The 22,537-nt window shown below is 34.2% G+C and overlaps 1 protein-coding gene across 5 annotated transcripts in view; it reads right to left on the bottom strand.

Moving 5' to 3' along the window:
* Positions 1 to 22,537, bottom strand: part of PAPOLA (poly(A) polymerase alpha) — a 67,669-nt gene that overhangs the window by 43,301 nt on the left and 1,831 nt on the right. For all 5 annotated transcript variants that reach the window (XM_037831920.1, XM_037831919.1, XM_037831917.1 and 2 more), the window contains exons 2-9: positions 11,174 to 11,347; positions 10,741 to 10,807; positions 5,952 to 6,033; positions 4,373 to 4,482; positions 3,881 to 3,934; positions 1,777 to 1,888; positions 988 to 1,077; positions 760 to 898 (exon numbers count right to left, since the gene is read on the bottom strand). In XM_037831920.1, the coding sequence (XP_037687848.1) occupies positions 760 to 898; positions 988 to 1,077; positions 1,777 to 1,888; positions 3,881 to 3,934; positions 4,373 to 4,482; positions 5,952 to 6,033; positions 10,741 to 10,807; positions 11,174 to 11,347 (828 nt within the window). The remainder of the gene's footprint in view (positions 1 to 759; positions 899 to 987; positions 1,078 to 1,776; positions 1,889 to 3,880; positions 3,935 to 4,372; positions 4,483 to 5,951; positions 6,034 to 10,740; positions 10,808 to 11,173; positions 11,348 to 22,537) is intronic.

Raw genomic sequence — 22,537 nt, 5'->3', positions numbered from 1 at the left:
AAAGCAACCATTTTTTTTCAGAGGGAGAAGGGACAGAGGTTGGCAGGAATGGAGGGGGTGGAGGACTTAAATCTCCAAGATAAGTGTGATTTAAAAAAACAGGAAACCTCACCTTTTGCCAAAGCAACTAATGGGAAATGGCAGTATATCTTTCATCTTATTTTTCTTCAAAGAAATAATGGTTGGCAAATGTGTATATCTTGAAAGGTGGACGCTTTAAAAAACCTCTCCTGTATTACTGATTAATCTCAAAAGGATCAAGTGCTTTTTACCGAGCACTTGCAAGTTGAGTTATTCTTACAAGCTTTTTATATAAATTTACATCTTTAATATTTTACCAGAAAGAAATAAATGAACAACCGAAAGCAAAAATAATCACAAAGAGCTAATAAGTTATAAATTTAGAAGAATTCAAAGAGTGAAAAGGTGTTATATGCAAGTTTTCTCTGAATGTAACTAATATCCCAACTTATTCATTGGATTTTAGCAGACTACAGTTAAAATTCATGGAGTTTACTTGAAGGGTAGGTTTATATGCAAGGAAATACAAATAGCATCTTACTATTCTGGGAAAGCTAGGGAAAAGGAATGGAGCATAGGTTTGTCATTCTATATACAACATGATTTCCCCAGGCTACCTAAATGGCTACATCATAAACTAAAATTTGAATCTGAAACCAGCTGCAGAAATGTCATAGAAATAAGACTAAACTTCAGTGTCTACAATCAATTTTATTTTAATATAATCTAAACACATACCATTTAGAAAATACCAAGAAAAATTTATGTACAAGAGTTGATGCTATTGCATTTGGATAAAGCTGGCAAGTTCTTGCTACTAGCATAGCCCAGGAAACACCACCGAGGAAACCTAATATATTGGAATAGATGTTGTGGCCTGTTGATAAGGGAAAAGCAAAAAAATAAGTTAGTGTTGAACAAAAGTTCAAACATCTTAATAAGCTAACCAACAAATTCTGAACTCACGTTTGGCCCACAGTTTGATAGCTCTCAGAGTTAACCTGAAGTTGTCAATGTTTGGTACTAGATGTAAAATTTCATCGGTTACCCTGCAACCTGATTAACAGGAGTGAAAAAAACAGAACATTAAATCATCAAAAGTTTAATGATAATATTCTGTTAACTTTTCTGAGAATGACGTCAAATTAAATAAGAACTCTTATTTGGCAAAATCAGTAATGTTAATCCAATAAAAAGGAAACTAAAAAATCTAAATGATTTATGTCCTATCACAAGCTCTACATTAAAGCAGAGAAACTGAATTGTAATCTAACTAATCTCACAATTTTAAAAGTTTTTCCCATCCAGGTACACTGAGAAGGGCCTCTTCCACTAAGTTTTCTAGAATTGTTCTCCAAGAGCATGGTAACACACTATGCTAATATAAATTGCCCAAAAGTAACTTTTTTTAAACTAACAGTTGAAAACATTATAAAAAGATAATCAGGATCAAAATTAATTAGGGTTATGCAATGAAACCCAAATCAACAGCAATGGCGTACAAACTTCAGATAGTCATTTTACATAACCCAAGTATCGTTCACAACAGAAGAAAAGTAGTAACGCTGTCAGGTACCAGTAAGTAAAAATCAATTACTAGACATTCCTCTGTAGTCTAACTATTAATATAAAGCAAACTTTATTTGACACACTATGGGTGGAAAATATGGTTCTAAAAAGCTTCAGTATAGAACAAGTTAAAAGCTATTTCATATTTGACAAAAACTAAGCAAAAGGAAATAGGTTTTGACATACCATTAAGACTTCTTATGCATCTTATATCTAAATTTTTAAGCAGACTGTCATCTCGTAGGTCCAAATCTTCTGGAATAGTCTGCAGTGCTAATCTTGCAAACAAAATATCAATCTAAAACAAAAACAAAACTTTAACATTCTGTATCTATCAAGCTATTTTTGAGGCATTTCTATAGAAGAGAATATCCTTAGTTCTCCTTAAAGCTAGGACATTCTCATCAATTATAACCATGACAATGGCCCCCAAAAGTTCAAACTATATTCTTTAATATCACAGGTATTTAAATCTATAGTGTTAAAGAAGGCTAATATACAATGAAGCTTTAAAAATATCTACTTGCCATTTTAATCATATTTAGTAGTTTAAGTCTGCTAAATGTTTGCTAAAACCATATACTGAATTACTTAAAATTAACTGTTAGCTCTCCATCTGTATGAGTTATGAATTGATTATATATCATAAGGTGCCCAGGTATGAGGTAACTGTCCTTAGATTTACCAAAAAAAAGTCTAAAAGTCTCTCAGTAAAAAGGGAGTTCCGACACTAAATTACAGTATGTTTTTTCCTCTTGATACTTAGTTTTGATTGAAGAAAGAAAGAAAGAAAAGGAAAAGGAAAAGGAAAAGGAAAAGAAAAAGGGAAAGGAAAGGAAAGGAAAGGAAAGGAAGAAAGAAAAAGAAAGAAAGAGAAAAGAGAGTGAGAGGGCAAAGAAATGAGGAGATTTGGTAAATTATTTCAAGGTGTATGACTTCATGGTTTCAAAAAGTTGCATCTTGTTCTAAACAAGTCTTTTTTATAAGACCACTTTTTAAAAAGGCAGTATTTTAAAAGCATGTTGTAAAAACACATTTAAACATAAACAGGATGAAAGAAGAAAAAAACATGTACTAATGTTATATAAATGAGTACTAGTGTTATACGGTAAAATTTCCAATGAAACAGATTTCAAAGTCCAGTAGCTCACCCCAATTTAGAAGGAATTATAGATTATATGCTCATAAAAACAGATAAAAAGCAGTTCAGGGATGACGGTGATTTGGTAAAGAACAAATGAAGAATTAGGATTAAATTATTATACAAAATGTTGGAATATGAAAATGGAAAAAGGCATTCTTAAAATAGTATTACTTTATATAATAAGTATAATTTTATATAATAGTATGGATAAAAAAACTTAGCACGTTAAATATTTTAAGTAGCCATTTGACTATAATTTCCATTCCGAAAAATTTTTATAGGAATTATCTTCCCACAAGCAAAACAAAAATCTCCCTTTTGTTGTTAACCTTTTTGGGAAAATGGGGCACACTTCATATTACAGGTTGCTTTGTATTTACTTAAACATTGAGTGTAAATAAAAACTACATGGTGACAATCCCTTATCAAATTTAACATTTTACGTCTATTTGTTAAGATCATTCAACTTTTCATAGTTATAGAAACTGCCTGTTTTGCAAACCAGTGAAGTATTATCTTCCCAACTTCCAAAATTTTATAAGCTTCACCATCACTATTAGTGATTTTCCAGTACCATTCAAACTATTACTTCTGCAGAAGTAACAATAAATATCTAAAGTTGCTTCACTGTCAGCTTTGTTCCAATTACTTTCACTACTATATAAAAAGCAGCAAGATTTGAACTTAGGTATCCCACAGCTCATAAAATTTTCCCTATCAGAAAATATTTCAACATACATAATACCAGGCCACAATTTTCTGCTAAATTCTTCAAAATAGTTAACTGAAGGCAAGGCAAAGTGTTATCTGCAAAAATACATTGTTATTGCTTTAATGAGACTAAAACCACAAAAAATTTGCAAATTAAACAACCATCAAGTACGCTGTTTCATAGTGCATTCCACAGCCTTACTGTTTCATTAGTTCTGCCTGTTTTTAGCTCCTAATTTCATTCAGCATTTAAGAGACTAAAAATGGTATATTACACAAAAAACAGGCTATCAGTCATTTCCACTAAAACTTAATTCTTATTAATATCACAACTCACTAATTATAAAACTTTAAAATAAATGAAGTCTTTATCCTACATCGATCAAAATCAATGACTCCACATAGCAAGAAACATCAATCTGAACCACACCTTACCTCTATTCCATCAAAACACAGTTTGATAACTGGTACAAACGCCTCTTCAACAGCCTATAAGAAAATTAAACCAAATCAGTACCTCTGCAAGTACACATTAGTCCTATACTAGAGTTCTATTATTGGTACATCAATATGATACTTGAAACTCTTTAAACATAGTTTAGCTTAATGCCTAACACTTAATAGGCTCGCTGTAACTAGCTCTCTGAATCAGACAAACTTAGGCTGAAATTCTTGATTTTGCCACTCATCTGACATGTAATAGCCAAATTACTTAATCTTTATTTTCTACTAGCCTCAGTTTCCTAATCTGTAAACAAGACACTACAAATTTATAATTTTAGGCTTGTTATAAAGAATGAAATATAAACATAGGCATTAAGTGCTCAGAAAGGTCTAGCATATTCCGTAAATGATCCTGCAAAATTCACTCAGTTGACTAAAGTAGTTTCTATTATTTCTCCCCCATCACCCCAAACATTTACGTACTCTTAAATCTTTTACTTCTTCCTGTAATTTCAATTTATCATAGAATGAGGTGAAAAAGTCACTTCGATCAACATGTCTTGGTGCAACACACAACGCATCAATATCGGCACCTAAAAAAAATTAAGCCCATCAACCACTAATTAATACTATACAAAAATTATTTTGCATCCTACCATAGCAGGATTTTATTTTAAGAACCTGTTAAAATTTTACTGGTGAGCCTGTAAATATGCACACACACACACACACACCCTAAAAAAATTATCACTCACTGTAATACAGTTTTAACTGATGGGATTTTTTTGTTGTTGTTTTTCTTTTCTGCAGCATCCTCTACCCATAGTGGCCCAGGTAAAGTGGGAGGCAGAGAAAAGTGACTCACAGTCACAGTCATGTTCATTAAACAAAAAAATAGTATTTTCCTCTATATACAACCTGACTACTGCTTATAGGCTTCTTCCTGGCCCCAAATGGAACCTACAGAATTAACTGTACAGAATAAACTTCAAGAAGGACCACGCACAAGAATCCACAGAGGTAGAGCATAGTATGGTATGTGTAATTATTTTAGTATATAATAGGGTACATAGGGAACATATAAAAAGGAAGACTAAAATTGATAGGGAGAGATCAATGTGGGCTCATGTTAAACAAGGTCATTTTCCTAAAAGAAGTGGTAGCTAAGGCACAACTCTGAAGGCTGTATATATTGATGCACATGGGGTGCACATCAAAAGCAAATACAATACTACCGACATAGGCTAGTAGGAGATGGGAAGGAGGGATGCCAGAAGGCAGAGAACACTACACAGGAATATAATTTTTAAACATAGTTAATGGTTCAAGAGTTCATTCAGCCTGACTGCCTGAGTTTGCCTGGGACAAACTCTTCAAACTATACTGCCTCTTTAAGGCTCAGACTCCTTATTTATTACACAAGAATGTTGTGAGTATTAAATAAGATAATGAAGATCAAAAGCTATGCTCAGTGCCCAATACAAAGAGTTTTTATTGCATATTTATTTGCAAAGAAAAAATTACAAGGGTAAATAAGAAAATAGTGACAGTGATTACCAATGGCTTGTTTGTGTTTTGCTTAGCTATATTTTAAATTGTCTAAATAATAAAAGTATAGGAAAAGAAAAATCAAAAGATTGTTTAAAAACAGAATAATTTCTGTTCTGGTTTCTGGAGGGATATTCTTCAGGAGGAGGAAATGAGCAGCAATGTCCAACAGAACTCTCCACGATGGGGAAATGTTCTATACTGCACTGTCTGACACACAGGCACCAGCCATATGTGGCTATTCAAGCATATGAAATGCTGCCACTTCTATTAAAGAGCTGAATTTTTAATTTTACTTACTTAATTTAGTACTGCATTGAACAGTGGGGCAACAGAAGAAACTATCAATTTATGTCTTTCTTCTTACCAAATTTAGACTTTAAAATTCTCTCTTCCATGCAAACCTCGGCTGTATGGACACACCACAAGCAACTGAGACAGATGCTTCTTTATAATTTTTAAGGAATAAAAAAAGTATCCCTGTCTTAAGGTAAATAAAACAAACAATATTTACCTTTTGTGTGTACTCCTAATCTGTAAGATCCAAATGTAAAAATTTTTCCTCCAACATTTTCAATTACAGATTGTGGGAGATTCTATTGAAACAAACAAAAAATGGTTATTTTGCCAGTAAAGCACAAGGGAAATTATTTCAAATGGTACCAAACTTTCAAAAGAACCCAGATAAGATTTTAGTGCAAAATTACAGAGGACTTTCAAACCCTAAAAGCTCTATGAAATACCAGGCCTTCAATCCAATTTGAAATTTAAGCAATTATCAACTTTTAATAAAGTGTCCTTAACTAATCCACGCTATTTTACAAGCTTGTCGTATTTCTGGAAACTGGTACTCTGGAAACACCAGTAATGAACAATGCTGGCTAGAATCAGGGACTTTATTCATTATGAAGGTGCGGCATAAAATAAATCATGAATGCTACAATTAATAAAAAGATCTTCTGATGGCTTAGAAGATTACACTCAATGATTATACCAAATATCACCCAGCTCATTACAGTATAATCTTACTGTGTGTGTTTGAAGTTGTTATGTACCCCAGAAAAGGCCATGTTCTTTTAATCCATTCTTGTGGGTACAGACCTATTATGGGTGGGACTTTCTGAGTAGGTTGTTTCAACTGAGATGTGACCCATTCAATTCAAGGTGGATCTTAATCCTTTACTGGAGTCCTTCATGAGAGGATAAAGGACACAAAAAAGCCAGAGAGGTCAGAGAATGAAACACCCAGAGAGCTCAGAGAGGAATGCCCCTGAGAAGCATGACAGGACCCACAGAAACTGAAAGAGCCAGAACCTGAAGGCAACGAAAGCCGGGAGAGAAAGATCACCAGGCGCCAGCCATGTGCCTTCCCATGTGACAGAGGAACCCTCAATGACATTGGTCTTTCTTCAGAGAAGGTATCGTCCTGCTGATGCCTTAGTTGGAATATTCTCATGGTTTTAAAACTGTCAAGTTGTAACCTAATAAATTCCCATTGTAAAAGTTAGTCACTTCTAGTATATTGCCTTCCTGCAGCTTTAGCAAACCAAAACATGTATCAAAAATGACTTTGAAGTCAATACTGTTAAACAATAGTTTAATTTTTTAGATTCCTAAAAGGTCTGGTGGTATGATTTTGAAAAGAACTAAACTTACTGATGGTTTCTTACTCAGGGTATCAGGAAGACAGAGAAAGCAAAAGCACTGAAAACTCATTCTCTTGACCCCGGCACTACTACAAAAGGACCGTGGTGGATACTTAACATCTCGTCATTAACTATAATGATGTCTGTCCAAACAAAAACCAATTTTAATAAGTGCTCAATATTTCTCTTTACTTTCTAATTCCTCAGCATTGTAAAGTCTCTATTCAGTACCAGAACACGTAAGAGACCACCTCTACTCCCGTCCCCATCCAAAAAGATAAAAGAAATGCCATAAATCAAGTCTTACTTCATATATCAAAAAAAATCCAAAAAACAAGTTCTACAGATACAGGGGCTCCCTTTTTGTTAACGGCACATTTAACAATCACTAATAAAAAAGAGACAAACTATATATGCCATGTTACATTTTTAAAAATAAGCAAGGCCTTTTGTCCCCTTATATTTAGATATAAAGAAACTCAACTGCAACGCTGACCTAATTATTTAAATTAAGCCAGCAATATGTGTGCAGAAATAAGCTTCATAAAGATAGCTAGGAGCAAATATCTGAAGAAACTGACCTATGGACATCTTCTCGTAAGACAAACAAATCTTTCAGACCAGTTCTTTTCAACAAAACTTTCTGTGAGGATGGAAACCTTCTGTATCTGTTGTACAGTATTCTAGCCACCAGTGACATGCGGCTATCTATTACAGAGCACTTGAAATGTGGCTAGAGTGGCTGAGAAAATGAAGGTTTAATTTTAGTTATAAATGTATAGGGAAGTCAACAAAACCTGGAAAAGATGCCACCATGTGCTTGTCATGGCAGAAAAATCATGGATCAAGGATGTCCTGCAGCCAGCTCCAGGACAACAGTCTTCAGGGGAAAAATCATTGCCTTGCTGATGCCTTGATTCTGGACATCTCCTAGCCTCAAATCCATGAGCTGATAAATTCCTGTCTTTAAGCCAAACCACTGTATGGTATTTGTCTTAGAAGCCAAGAAACTAATAAGATCTTCACCATTTTTTAGGATTAATTCTTATGTTTACCCTAGTATCTGTTTACTTCTTAAGAACTTTACATTTGTTTACAAATGTAAAGTCTACAGTATTTATTTAATATATTATTCTTTATCTTCATGATTTGGTTACAGATTTAGGGTCATATACTCCTAAGTCCATTTCCTCATAAACCCTACAAATTCTAACTCATAATTTTGCAAAATTTTAATTTGTTTTCAGGAATGCATATATCAAATTATACCCAAAATGTCTCCATGGGTTCGGACAAAAAACTGGCCAATGTTAAAACTCAGGATCTGGTGTGCCAGCAAACTCCTCAACATCTAAGGCTTAGTGCCCTCATCTGTACAACAGGGATAATCACAGCCCTGGGTCATGGGGTAGCGAGAAGTAAAAAAAGCTAAGCACAAAGCATCAAGAACAGTGTTTTATAAACAGTCAGTCCAAATATGTGGCTTATGTTCTGAAGCAGTAATTTACTTTCAAATATCTCTCTGGGACTATAAATTCTGACTTCATAAGGCATTTTTTCACAAGTATCTGCCTGTCTTTGTGTGGGAGAATCTTTATTCACACAAGTAGCTCTGGCAAATTTGTTCTAGCAAGTGGGTAGTGATGAGAAGGGAGACTTTTTAGTTTATACCTTTTTGTATCTTTTGATTTTTCATGCCATGTATTACTTATTCAAATGGATCATTTAAAATATGTTAAAATATCTTTTGTCTCTGCTCTTCCCTGTATATTTTGGGGATAGGATAACTGAGTTAGCGTGGGCAGTAGCAGTCAGTAATCACAAAAGTCAACCAAATAGCCTCAGAAACAAGGAATAAAGTATTGGCTGGTTTATGGATTATAGATAGAACAATGCATTGTTTAAACTTAAGGAAAACTGTCTAAGCCAGCAGCAAAAAGGAAGGAGCCACAAGAGAAAAACGAAGACGCAAGCTGCAGAGGAGATAAATTAAAAAATTAAAAAAAAAAAAAATTTAAATAGCCACATATGGATACAGTGGCTACAATATTAGTGCAGTTTTAGACATTAATATTTACAACTATACAGTAACTATAACCCAGAAATTAAGACTTCTCAATTTAGGGTCAAAGAACATTTAATTGCAAAAAAATTTTTTTACTTAGCAAACAAAGCAGACATCCAAAGTAAAATTCAAATTGTATATGATTTTCTTCCCCAGAATATTATAAATTAATTGTAACGATATATTAAATCAGTGGTTCTCAACCAGTGACATTTTGTTCCCCAGAAAACACATGGCAATGTCTGGAGACATCTTTGGTTATCACAAGTTGGGGGGTCGGGAGTGCTACTGATACCTAGGGAGTAGAGGCCAGGGATGCTGCTAAAGTTTCTAAAATGCATAGGACAGCTCCCCAGAACCATAAAGTACGTGGCCCAAAATGTCAATGGTGCCAACAGCAATAAATTGTACATTAAATCATAAAATTAACTAGCTGGGGAAGAAATTCTCTGTACAAAAGGCCGATACAAAGATCAAGACTTGAGGCCTAACCTCCTTAGTCCCATTTTCTAACTAACCTACTACCCCAGAGCCAGGCCATTAAAAAAAGGACCAAGATAAACTTGAATGGGACTGTCAAAGTGCTAAGAAGAGCATAAACTTCATTAATCCAAGAGATTCTCCTTTCCCTCAGTAAAACCAGCACGAAGATTTGTATCAAGAGTTACTGGTTCAAGAAACTCACCAGGCACTCAAGTACAAAAGTTCAATAAATTAAAAAACAAACAAAAAACCTTAAGACATCTTTTACTCAGCTCCAAAAGACTTCACTTTCAAAAATCTCATTTAGTATCAGAAACTCTATCAGGGAGGGTCCTCAATTTAAAAGACTCCTATAGCTAAAGTTTTAGTCAATTGCTTGAAATATGTATACATTGCTTTAAGAAAATATTAACTTTCTATTCTTCTAAGATGACAACCTTTCTTTCTGCCCTGTGAGTTTTTCTTCTACCTCTCTTTCCATCAAATTTACAGTTATTATAGATTAAGTATGAATTTCATACTAGTCTGGAAAACTTACCAGTATTTATTGTATTTTTAAAAACAGGTCAAATAAATGTCACATACATTTCCTTTACCAGAAGCCCAGTCATGGATTCTTCAGTTTGTGTGGGGGGTAGTCCTAATCAAGTATTAGGAACTCAGAAAACGTCATTATAAAAAAAACTAAATAAGCAGAGATATTTAGTCTGAGAGCCCAATACCTAAATGTCTAAAACAAGTTCATTGTTGTGGGATTCCTTAACAGGTAACAAGATCCGCAAATACATTAAATATTTTTTGGGTACCCTTTCAGGTAAGTATCTAGTATTTCTGTAAAGTATGTAAGTAATTTACAATTACTGAATTTAAGCTTTGGAATGTTCCAACCAAAAGTACATATAAAAACTAATAAAATCAGTTCAGTTTTTAGTGCTTTCAAAATAACTAGGGAAAAAAAACATTTAAATTGTTATCAACAGTCTAAAAGACGCCCCACACTAAATTAAAGCCTTTAAATCCACTCAAAGTAAGAACACAGTACATAAACCAATTGCAGTATTCAGTTTGCAATATGTCAAGCTACTTCATATGCAAAAAAGTCACCTTACCTTGCTTTCACTGATTTCTCGTATCCACTCTTTTACCAGGTTATTTAATTTTCCCAAAATTAAAATCCTATTAATAAAACAAATATCAAGTTGTGTTTTATTCCAGATTGTCACTGATCAAAATGAAAGTTTTAAATATGTGACTTCCTAAATTTTAACTGGTTTTAAGCATTTCCCTTTCTCCTGACAATTCTGTACTATAATAATCAAAAGCATAAAAAATCAAAATTAAGGGACTGAACTCTATGCAGAATTATTAAAGAAGTTTTCCCTCTAAGTATCACTTTTGTCTGAAACAGACATCTAGAGTTCAGAGACTAACCCTAACTTTCTAATTGAGTAGGGAATGTTTCAAAATTAGTTTATTTCAGCTTTAATACAAAATTATAACTTATACACACACACACACACACACACACACATATCCATTTACCTGCGCTGCAGTTCCTCTTCCTCTTCAAAAACCCCAAAAGGTTTCAGAGTCTCAATCAGTTTCTGTGTAAGTATGCAGTCAGTCTCCTTGGGGGCTGCTAAGCTGATAGGAGAGGTAATGCCATAGTGCTTCTGTGGCGGCTGTGTTGGTTGTGATCCCTGCGTTGTGACTGGACTATAAAGGAAATGGATAAAATTACTGCCAATAAAGTTTCTACTATTTTAAAACGAATCAACATGACTAGAAAAACTGCTTTAGTAAAATGTATTTTTGAAGTTGGATCCCCACCATACCAAAAGACATTTTACTACACTTAGAACAAAAAGTGACCAAAAAGAAAACATTATTTCTCCAACTACCCCAAGGATTCTGTCACTACCTAAAGACCTAAATTAACTACTTTACAAATAAAAATCTAAACCTAATATGCTGCTAGAGAAAGCCTCACGCAATCAGAAATGCAATCCAGAATATAATGAACTTCTGAGAAATTTTACATTTTGAAAGGGGCCAAAAACTGTTTTAAACCAACAATAAGCATTATCAAAACACTATTTCTCGATACAAGACTCCCCAAATGGAATCTGGCATCTGATTGACAACATTTAGCCCACAGATAGTCGGGCAAATAATATAACCGTAACAAACGTAACTTGGGATGAAAGAACTGTATTCATACTAATCTTATTACTGATTTTTGGTAAGAGATTTATACTTCATCAGTGATGCTGTCTAAAGGTTTTTGTTTTAAGTTCCAAATTTGGACAACCAAGAGGATTTTAATACAACTGGTGAAAAGGCAGGTATGCTTTAAATCCTTTAGAATGTTAGTTTGACTCAATATTATTCAGTAAAACCAATTCTTGTTTTTCCTTCTTTTTGATGAAATAATTAAATGTATAAATCAATGAACAAAGACTCCCAAGACAAGTAACACAGTAATTATTTAAAAACTAACAAATTGAATAACATACGAAAATCAGGTAAGGAATAAAAGAACCACCCAACATTTGTTATCAGTATTTCTCCAAATTCCATTCCACAGAATATTATCATCCCATAAGACATTTATTGTTCCTATTTACTACATACACACACATTCAGCTACTTTTTTTCAAGTTTCAAATACATTTTTCTATATTAAATTAAGGTGTGATCTTCTTAAATAATATACTGAATCCAAGAATGCTATGCATTAAGTCCCACGATGCATTTACTACCTCTCCACAGGGTTCTGGTTTACACTGTGACTGCTAGTCGGTGTTTTGTGTTTTGTATGTTATCTTCTGATAACAACATAGACCTAAGAATGCCAGGAAGCCCATAATGCCTCTTACTAATTAGCCACCGGGTTACAGATCATCTAGTCAATGTTTTCTGGTCTCAATTTTAGTCATATTTTGAGGTAGCCATTTATCAAATAAATATTAATCATATTTATTATCTCTGGCAGCCATTAATTCATGTTAGATCAATTTCTCCTACTTCTTTAATCTGAATTGCATAGCTATACAAGGCCATGATGTTAATTTGCGGAATTTGGAAATCCACACAAGCACCAGGCATTGTCTGAAGCCTAAATCCCACATTTACATTCTATTTTTCAGATTTATGTCGCATCTCCTATGAATAAAATATATATATTAACTTAAGTGTAAGTGAATTCATAATGTTTTCATTACTGCATAAATTTTTCAACCAACAGTTACCATCTCGATCTACAAAACTGACATCAAAAAGGTGGCTCTCAAATCTCTCACCTTTTACTGGAGAAACAAGTCTGAGTTTTTGAAGCCTTGCTCTAGCAGGGCTATTTAAAAAAAAAAAAGAAAGAAAGAAAGAAAAAGTTGGCCCTCCAGCAACAGACGAATGGGAAAGCAAAATATGGTATATATATGCAATGGAACATTACTCAGCCATAAAAAGGAATGATTTTCAGAAATACGTGGCAATATGGATTCATCATGTTGAGTGAAATAAGCCAGACACAAAATGACAAATATGATTCCCCTTATATGAAATATCTAGAAAAAGCATATTTATACAAAGAAAGTAGATTAGAGGCTACCAAAGAGAAGGGGAGAAAGGAATGGGAGTTATTTCTTAATGGGCAGAGTTCCTGTTTGGGGTGATGAAAAAGTTTTGGGAACGGATAGTGGTGACAGCAGCACAACATCGTAAATGTACTTAATGCCAGTGAATTGTACATTTAAAAATGGCTAAAATGACAAAACTTATGTTATATGTTACAGTAATTTTTTAAGTGGCTCTTCAAACTGCCTAACCATGGGGGCACCCACCCTCGCACCGTACACTAATAGGTATCAAATAAACTATTTAAATACAGTACACAGAACACTTACCACATATGCTAGCATAACTGTATCCTCCTGAGTTGTTCACTGTTTCATGAGTTTCTCCCAGTAAACTACAGGCCTTCATGACTATACAGGCATTAAGAATATCTTTATAAATGATTGGATAGAGCCAGAAGTGAAAGTTCATTCTCTCTAGGCTAGACTTTGTTCAAGAAAAGAGCTTTCAAGTATAAGGTGAATTCATCTTTTGACAGCTTCAAGTAATGAGCCTAAATTTTTTTCTCTCCATTCTTTTCCATTTTGAAAGATTTGAATTCGGTTATCAGTTGAGTTTGGATCATCAAAATAATGAGTACTTGTTTTCTATGGAGTTACGATTCCTCTCCATCTTTCCCATTTTTTTCTTTCTCAAATCTTCAGGTTTTTCAATGTCATCATATAGAAACAATGTTTGGGAAGTCCCTGTCTACTTCAACTAGCTTACCATAACATTAGGATACACTCTCAGATTTATAAATTCACACAAAGACTGTCCACTCTAATCTGAACAAGTGTTGCTGTCTACACATTAGTTTCCATAATAACATTCCGACAGAGATAAAATCATACGCAAATAATAATTTTATTTACTTATTCAAAATGTAGCCTTATCATCTAGCCTCGGTATTGTGTTCAGATAAAACCACATTTGTTCCATTTAATTCAACAAAGAACAGATATACAGCATGCATTAAAGAAATAAAAATAAATCACAACCAAAAAAAGGTACGAAACAAATAGAGGTTCTTAAAATTAAAAGTTACTTGTGTCTCCAATAACAAATGGCTTAATCTTAATTAACAGAGCTGAGTTATGAGTGTGATTGTGGTTGAAAGGGGAGGTCATAAATGTCACTAGAAGGGAAGCTAGAGGATAAAACATGGGACTGTATAACATAGAGACCACTGTTGTGGATGATGACTGTGGTTAATAGCACAAAAATAAGAATGTTCTTCCATGAACTAGGACAAATGTTAAGTCACTTTTACAAGGCATTAATAATAGGGTGTTAAGTGGGGAAAAAACAGGACTAATGCAAACTATGGACTATAGTTAACTGTAATATTAATATTCTTTCATCAATTGTAACAAAGTCACCATACCAACGCTAAGTTTCAATAATAGGGGAATAAAGGGATATGGGATTTTTCTTTTTGGAGCAATGAAAATGTTCTCAAATTGCTTGCAGTGATAAATGCACAACTCTGTGATTATATCAAGAGCCAATGATTGTAAATTTTGGATGGATTGTATAGTGTGTGAATAAAACTGTTCTTTTTGTTTTGTTTTGTTTTAAAGGCATAATCCCAGCTTACTTAAGTGGCTGAACCAGGAACTGCAGGCTACCAGATGCTGAGAATGTGCAAAATGTCCCAAGCAGAAACATTAACTATATACTTAAACTTTATAGCAGGATATACTTTAAATGAAATATGTCAAGTTCTTCCATTTAATTTTGATATTAGAAATCAGCAGTGCTAAAACAATTCAAGGAACTTTTTGCTGCTGTTCTGTTTCTAACAAAACAAAAATATTTACTCCAATATTGAGCAATTTGGAATGTAAACCTCAGAGGAATAATGATTCTGATTTACACACACACTGACACACTCTACTGGAACCATACACCAGAAAGCTATCAATCCCAAGAACACAAAGCTCTTCCTCCCGTTCTTTCACACATTAGACACGTGCCCATGTATATCACTTTCTAGAAACATTTCCACTCTCAATTTATCTGATCTGTGTTTACCTTTAGATACTGACTGCCTGAATTGTTAGAGCCAAAATGGTAACTATTTAGCAAATATGGAACCTCCACGTTTTTCTGTAAGTACTATTTTAATATCCCATCTCTTCCTTTTTCATATCTCTATCATCCCTGTTTTTCCTTTTCACTTACCTCTAATGCAAGCACCCTGCTAGTTTTTAATGTATAAACTAAGCATTCTTAAGTCTTGATCCTCTCTGGATCAGAGTAAAAGACTAACCTCCACATGCAGTACATATATGGATTTTGCCCCCTTCCACAAATCACAAAATATAGCCAAACACTTGTCCCCCCACCCTTTGGGTGGGTGGGGAGAGAGAGAAGATAGCATAGTGCAAAGTATTTTCAGAATTCCTCTCTCCTCAAAACATGGGATATTTTCTTTACAATATTCAAAAACTTTTCATCAGAGCAAAGCTCACACAAGGACACATGCCCATCTTTCCTTCGAATTCTTCTTATTTTAACAACGTTCTATATAGCAATTCCATTCCAACTACTCTAATTCTGACTCTTGGTCTTCTCAATCCCACTCCTTCCTTCATTCTTGCCATGCCAGTCTACACATACTATGCGTATCTTTGTAAAACACAGCTTCCTAAAAACCTTCATGACTCCTAGTGATGGCATTCAAGACTGTCTACATAGTCTGGTCTTAACTTAAAAGCAATCTAATAAAGTAGAAAAAGAGAAAGCAGACCTGATTTCACATTCCCTACTCGTTACAGCTCTAGTTTCATTAATGCCACTAGAAACATAGAAGGAGGAATCACAGCTGTGCCAGAAGGAGATTAAAGAGGTGTATGCCTTAAATGAATGGAAAGGAGAGTGGAGAAAGGTAGTTTAGGCAGATGACTAACACACAAAAAGAAGGAACATCATTTCTTCCATGTCCTTGTTGCCCCAAACAGTAAAGGACTTTACATCCTAATTTAAACAAGTTCGAACTACTGATGAATCCCTGTCTCCTGATGCTGGGTATCTGGAAGATACTCTGGGTCCATGGCATCAACAGGGCCAACAGCCCCAAAATTTATAGCTACTACCCAACAGAAAATGCTTTATCATTTCTTCAGTTTTAGTTTGCCAAGTTAAAAATGAAAGCTTAACTTGCCTGACATTCTTCTTTGGAAGCAATCAGATAAACTACAAACTTATTTAATGTAACAATTTACCATGGTATAATTTGCTCTTTCAAGGCTTAACCTTAAACTCAGTGAACTCATTCAACTTCCTTATCTAGCAATCAAAGCAGGAAAAAGACACAAGGACAAAACAGGAATAAGTGATCTCTCTAAAGCATCTGAATGTGTATTTAAAATATTAATTCTCAGAAAAATTAATACCATTCCCTTTCACAAGGGGTTTAGCATATAATAATGTTTTTATTTTACCAGATTAGATTTAAGCATATAGCCAAGATAATGTATTTGCTCAACAAAAAATTACTCTAAAGATAGCTAATTGGCCCATTTGTTCTATGTAATACTAAATGTATTTACAACTCAACTATATTCTTAAAATAAGTATTCCAGGTGGTCCAACAGACCAATATTTCATAGGCTCAAGCACAGATCAGATGATGTAATAAAAGTTATGCTACAAGGGAATAAAAACGATGAATCCAAGGCCAAACTATGGAAATGTAAGACTGATTATGCAGGAAACATTTGTCCAATTTTTAAAATAGCCAGGTTATTTGTTCACCCTTCCTAAGGTCATTTCCAACTGCCCCCTTGCCCTCTTCTCTAATGGCTGGGAGAAGTGAAAAACCAGCCAAACCGCACACTCCTGCATCAATTTGACAATGACAACTTGAAAATAAAGAAAATGTAAATAAAGTAATAGAGAGAACCTGATAAAGTTAAAAAAAAAAAAGAAAAGAAAAGAAAAGAAAGGAATTGCCAATAATATATTAAATCATAGTATTACATACATTAACTAGAGCAAATGTAATTTAGAATGCCTAGACAGTTTGCTTCTTATGACCAAAATGACACATAACTTGTAAAACTATTCTTAAACCAAAAAAAACTACTGAAACTGCCATAAAATTCAAGCTAGTTTCTGTATTAAATACAGAGAGAATACAAATTTGAAAGACAACTGTATGACAAGAGGAAGAAAAGATAGCTAACAAAACCCTATATTTTTCCTTTTCCAAATCCTGAAATTTCCACAAATGAGAATGCTCTTCAACTCTGCAGACTTAGAATCTGAAAATTAAAACAAAATAACCAAAAAAAAAAAACCCACCAAAAAATATCTTCCACAGAAGGCACTGGTCAAAATGTGGAGTCAATATGGTAAAATAAAGTCACTAACAATATGTATTAAAATATGTACTAACAGTATGTTATATTTGGCATAAGTATATACTGTTACCAGTAAATAAACTGAGATTATTCAAACAATCTACACATAAAAAACTTGATCTTGAAAATTAATTCTACTTAAGACATTTAAACAGACTCCACTGAGCTCACCAAACACCGTTCCCAACATGCTCCGCCGGAAATAGTATAGAGTACTGGAATGACAACAGAACACAGAATCCAGAGTTGTACTGTGCCCCAATCTACAACTTAGCAACTCTAAGATCTTGAACAAGGTTGTACAATGGAATACTTTGTGCCTCAATTTAACCAACTTTAAGGGGAACCTATATCTCCAGGAATGTTGCTGCTTTGTACATTATAAACTTAGATTATGCAATTATTTAAAAGCTATTGGATAATCAGAACAATGAACATACAAAATAACTGTTGTTTCCATTCCCCTCCCCCAAAAAGTGAGAAATAGCTAAGAAATCAAATGCCCTCAATATAAAAAGTCGCTTTTATAAACCTGCTTAGATTCAACTGAAGGTGAAACACAATTGTAATGTTAACTTAAAGTTGACTTAGCTGCCAAAGGAAGAGAGTATTTGGATAAACCAAAACGTTTTAAAAATTATACGCCATTAAGCTAGGCGGCTTTCACCTTGAGAAGGAAAAATAAAACTAAAAAATAAATCAGGAAACAGTAATTGAACTCATAAATTTATTCAAGTCCAATAACTTCTCTTCCAACTCCTCCACCAAAAAGTCCAATCTGAAAGCACGCTTATGTTAAAATAACACATTTATAAAGCATAATGCAACATTTACTGAGCAGTAAACTACTATAAAATCCCAACTCTTATAACCTAAGAATCAAAATCTCTCAAGGATGTAAGTCATCTTGGGACAGCTGTTAGCTATCACTACATAGCAACAGTTCTTAAAACCTTTGGGTCTTAGGACCTCTTTACAACCCTTAAAATTTATTGAGGACCCCAAAATAGCACCCCCCCCCCCATATTTACTGTATTGGATTTTATACGATATTTACTGCACTGGAAATTATAACCAAAAATTTTTAAAAATATTTAGTTATTTTAAAACATTTTCGGGTCCATCAACAGATGAATGGATAAACAAAATGTGGTACATACAATGGACTACTACTACAACAAAAAGGAATGAAGCTGATACATGCAACAACATGGATGATAAACCCTGAGTTCATCCACATTGAGAGAAATATGCCAGGCGCAAAAGGACAAATATTGTATGATCTCATTGATACGCATTTTCTTTTTCTAATTATTTCATAGAGTCAGAAGCTAGAATACAGGTTACCAGGGGCCAGGGTGGGGGTAGGGAATGGGGAGTTAATGCTTAATCGGTGTTGCTGAAGAATGGTGGTGATGGTAGCACAACACTGTGAATGTAATTAAAGCCAGTGAATTGTATATTTGAATTTTAGGTTGTATATGTTACTAAAATAAAATCTTAAAAAATATATAGGAGTGTATAACACAGTGAACCCTAATGTAAACTATGGATAGTACCACTGTAATAATATTCTTTCATCAATTCTAACTAATGGGAACTTCTGTATTTTCTGCATGATTTTTCTATAAACCCACAACTTCTCTAACAAAAAATTAATTTACAAAAAACAAAATAAAACAAATTTAAGTTTTTTGGGGGAAAAATAACTATTTTCCAAAACACAAAATTTAGTGAGAAGAATGGCATTGTTTTACATTTTTGCAAACTTCTTTAATTTTGGTTTAATAGAAGGCAGCTGGAGTCTCATATCTGCTTCTGCATTCAATTGTTGCTTTAAGTTGTTTTGGTTAAAGTATAAAAAGAAAATCCACATCACAAACATTCTACATGGAAAAGGAGAATCAATACCCTTTCTCAAATAACGGTGGATATTTTTCATTGATACTACACAAGTAGTAATTTCTTAAGGACTAGTTACAATAAAGAATCTGAAACCATATCAATAAACCCTTTGTACTGTGTTACTTTAAAGTCTGTTGGTCTACCTTGCACTTCGAATGTATAATTTTTACATCACAACTGGTCATTTGGAAAAAATGGGTTCACTGAGTTATGCATATCTTTCAAACGCTGATACATTACACACCAAAAAAATTGTACTCATTAATATCACCACCAATCTCATCAAAAACATCTTTTAAGTCCTGGGAAGTTGTCAAGCTAATAACGACAGAAATAAGCTTTCCAAAATTCTAACTATTGATTGAAGGTGCAAATGTTATCATTGGCCATAAATACTGCCAATTGTTTTCCTCGAAGTGACAGGCTTACTTCATTCATTTTCAAGTAAATGTCAGCTAAATACTAGGGTATGAAAATCCACAGTCTGTCACTTGTTACTTCAAGTAAAAATAGAGCTCCACGAGGCTAATTCGACTTAAAATTTTGATTGTAAGAGTCTCCCCCAGAGAACCTCTTTTGTTGCTTGGATGTGGCCCCTCTCAAGCCCACTGGGCAGGTAAATTCACTGCCCTCCCCCCCTACATGGGACATGACTCCCAGGGGTGTAAATCTCCCTGGCAACAAGGAACATGACTCTGGTGTTGAGCCTGGACCCAGCACTGTGGCACAGAAAAAAGTCTTCTTGACCAAAAGGGAGAAGAGAAATGAAACAATCTCAGTGGCTGAGAGATTTCAAATGGAGTTTAGAGGGCACTCTGGAGGTTTTTCTCATCGATTTCTAGTGTATGGGAATAGCTAGAAGGAAATATCTGAAACTGTCGAACTGCATCCCAGTAGCCTTGATTCTTGAAGATGACTGCATAACTAGCTTACATAGTGTAACTGTGAGATTGTGAAAACCTTGTGGCTCACACTCCCTCTATCCAGTGTTATGACAGATGAACAGAAAATTGGGGATAAAAATTAAATGAAAAATAGGGTGGGATGGGGGGATGGTATGTTTTAGGTGTTCTTTTTTACTTTTATTTTTTTTTAAGTGTAATGAAAGTATTCAAAAATCAATGGTGGTGATGAATGCACAACTATATGATGGTACTGTGAACAGCTGATTGTACACTGTGGATGACTGTATGGTATGTGAATACATCTCAATAAAACTGAATGAAAAAAAAAGAAGACGATGCTCCAGAGAAAAAGCACTAATTTACCTCACAAATCAACCATTTAAGTGCTGTTCCTCAAGACAACCATTCTACTTTGCAGTATGCAGTTTTATGTGGACTCCCCATTCCATCACAGGGTATTAAAAACACAAACCCAAAATTAATAATTTTTACTGCTTTACTGCTGCAAAGACATTCATAAATTTTATTAGGCTTTGTTTTTCAAACCATGAGTGCTAAAGAAACAGGACTACTCATACAATCTGGTGTGCCTATGCCTTGATTCTTTCCAAGGCACAAGTAGCATTATCTATTTCTTTGGAGCCATCAGCGCAAATGCCAAGAGTGAAAAAGACCTAACATCTCAGTATTATTATGAAAATATTTTGGCTCTTACATACCATCTCAAGGAGTCCACAGACCAGACTCAGAACCACTGCTACACAATATTCCTATCCACCAAAAGGTCCCACTTCTACCCAGGACTATATGAAACTACTCCAATTCCCTTTTTCTTGTGACAAACCCTCAAATATTTGGGATAAAAGCTACTGTCTCCCCTAAGTCTTGCTAAATCTCTTCCACTACCTTCAACAAACTTCCATGAATGTAGCTTGAATGCTAGGCCACTGATAAAACAGTTTATTCTCCTTAAAAAGTCTTTTAACTATTTTAAGTGTGACAGCAAAAACTGAGTAAATGCAAGTAATGACCAGACCAGCACAGAATAGAACAGAAAAAGGAACACACAGCTTCCATAAGGGCATCATACTTTGTATTAATGCAGTGGTTCTCAGCCAGGAACAATCCCCACCCCCAGGGAAATACCTGGCAATATCTGGAGACATTTTTGGTTGCCAGAAAAGGAGGCCAGGGGGAGTGCTCCTGGCATCTATTGATGACTATAAGCCAGGAATGCTGTTAAGTATCATACAATCCTGCAATACACAGGAGAGCCCCCTGCACAAATTTATCTGGCCCAAAATGTCAACACTGTACAGGCTGAGAGGCTCTGCATTAATGAATCCCAAGACTACATCAATGAATCCCCACCATGGCTAAGTCGTATCAGCTTTTTAGAAACTATACATGAAATTACATAAGAAATTTAGACTAAACATGGACACTTGTTGACAATACTTTGTAATGACCTAAATTTCAATAATCTATTTTGACTTAATCCTTCTGACAATTCACCTATGGCCATTCCCCCAAACTCCCCTCCCAAATTTAACAGAAAAGGAATACCAAAAATGGAAATGGACTTCAAACACAACAGACTAGAAAGCACAATTCAAAACATCAAATAAACAAACAATAATAATGTGATGCCAGTGCACGAACAACAAAGAGAGCAAATTAATGATGGAGAAGGCCTTGTTTTCTTTAACTAGGCAATCTCTGGTATTTTTACTGCTTACTTTAAAAGAATTATTCTACACTTGGGCTTAAAAATCGAGGGCTAACTAAAGAAAAACTTGCCATAAAGTTCCCATTTCAAGAAACAGGCACTCAAAAATGATAGCAATGTGTAAATCTGCTGTCTTAACCCTATCTTCCATGTTAAATATAGAAGCACTGGGCCTTTAATGGAAATTTATATCTTCCTTCCTCAGAGAATGCTGGGGGAAAAAGTAGGTACTTTCTATTTCTAGAAATAAAGGAACAAATTATTACTGAAATTATTTCTTCATTAAAGACTTTTAAGGAGTACATTTCCTATCATTGATAAATTTTTAATACTGATGTGATTATCAGAACGGGATGTCACTTTTCCAAAAGAGCAACAAAAT

Source organism: Choloepus didactylus, chromosome 4 (assembly GCF_015220235.1).
Source record: "Choloepus didactylus isolate mChoDid1 chromosome 4, mChoDid1.pri, whole genome shotgun sequence".
Lineage (NCBI taxonomy): Eukaryota > Metazoa > Chordata > Mammalia > Pilosa > Megalonychidae > Choloepus > Choloepus didactylus.
This window is presented reverse-complemented; position numbering and strand designations above follow the sequence as displayed.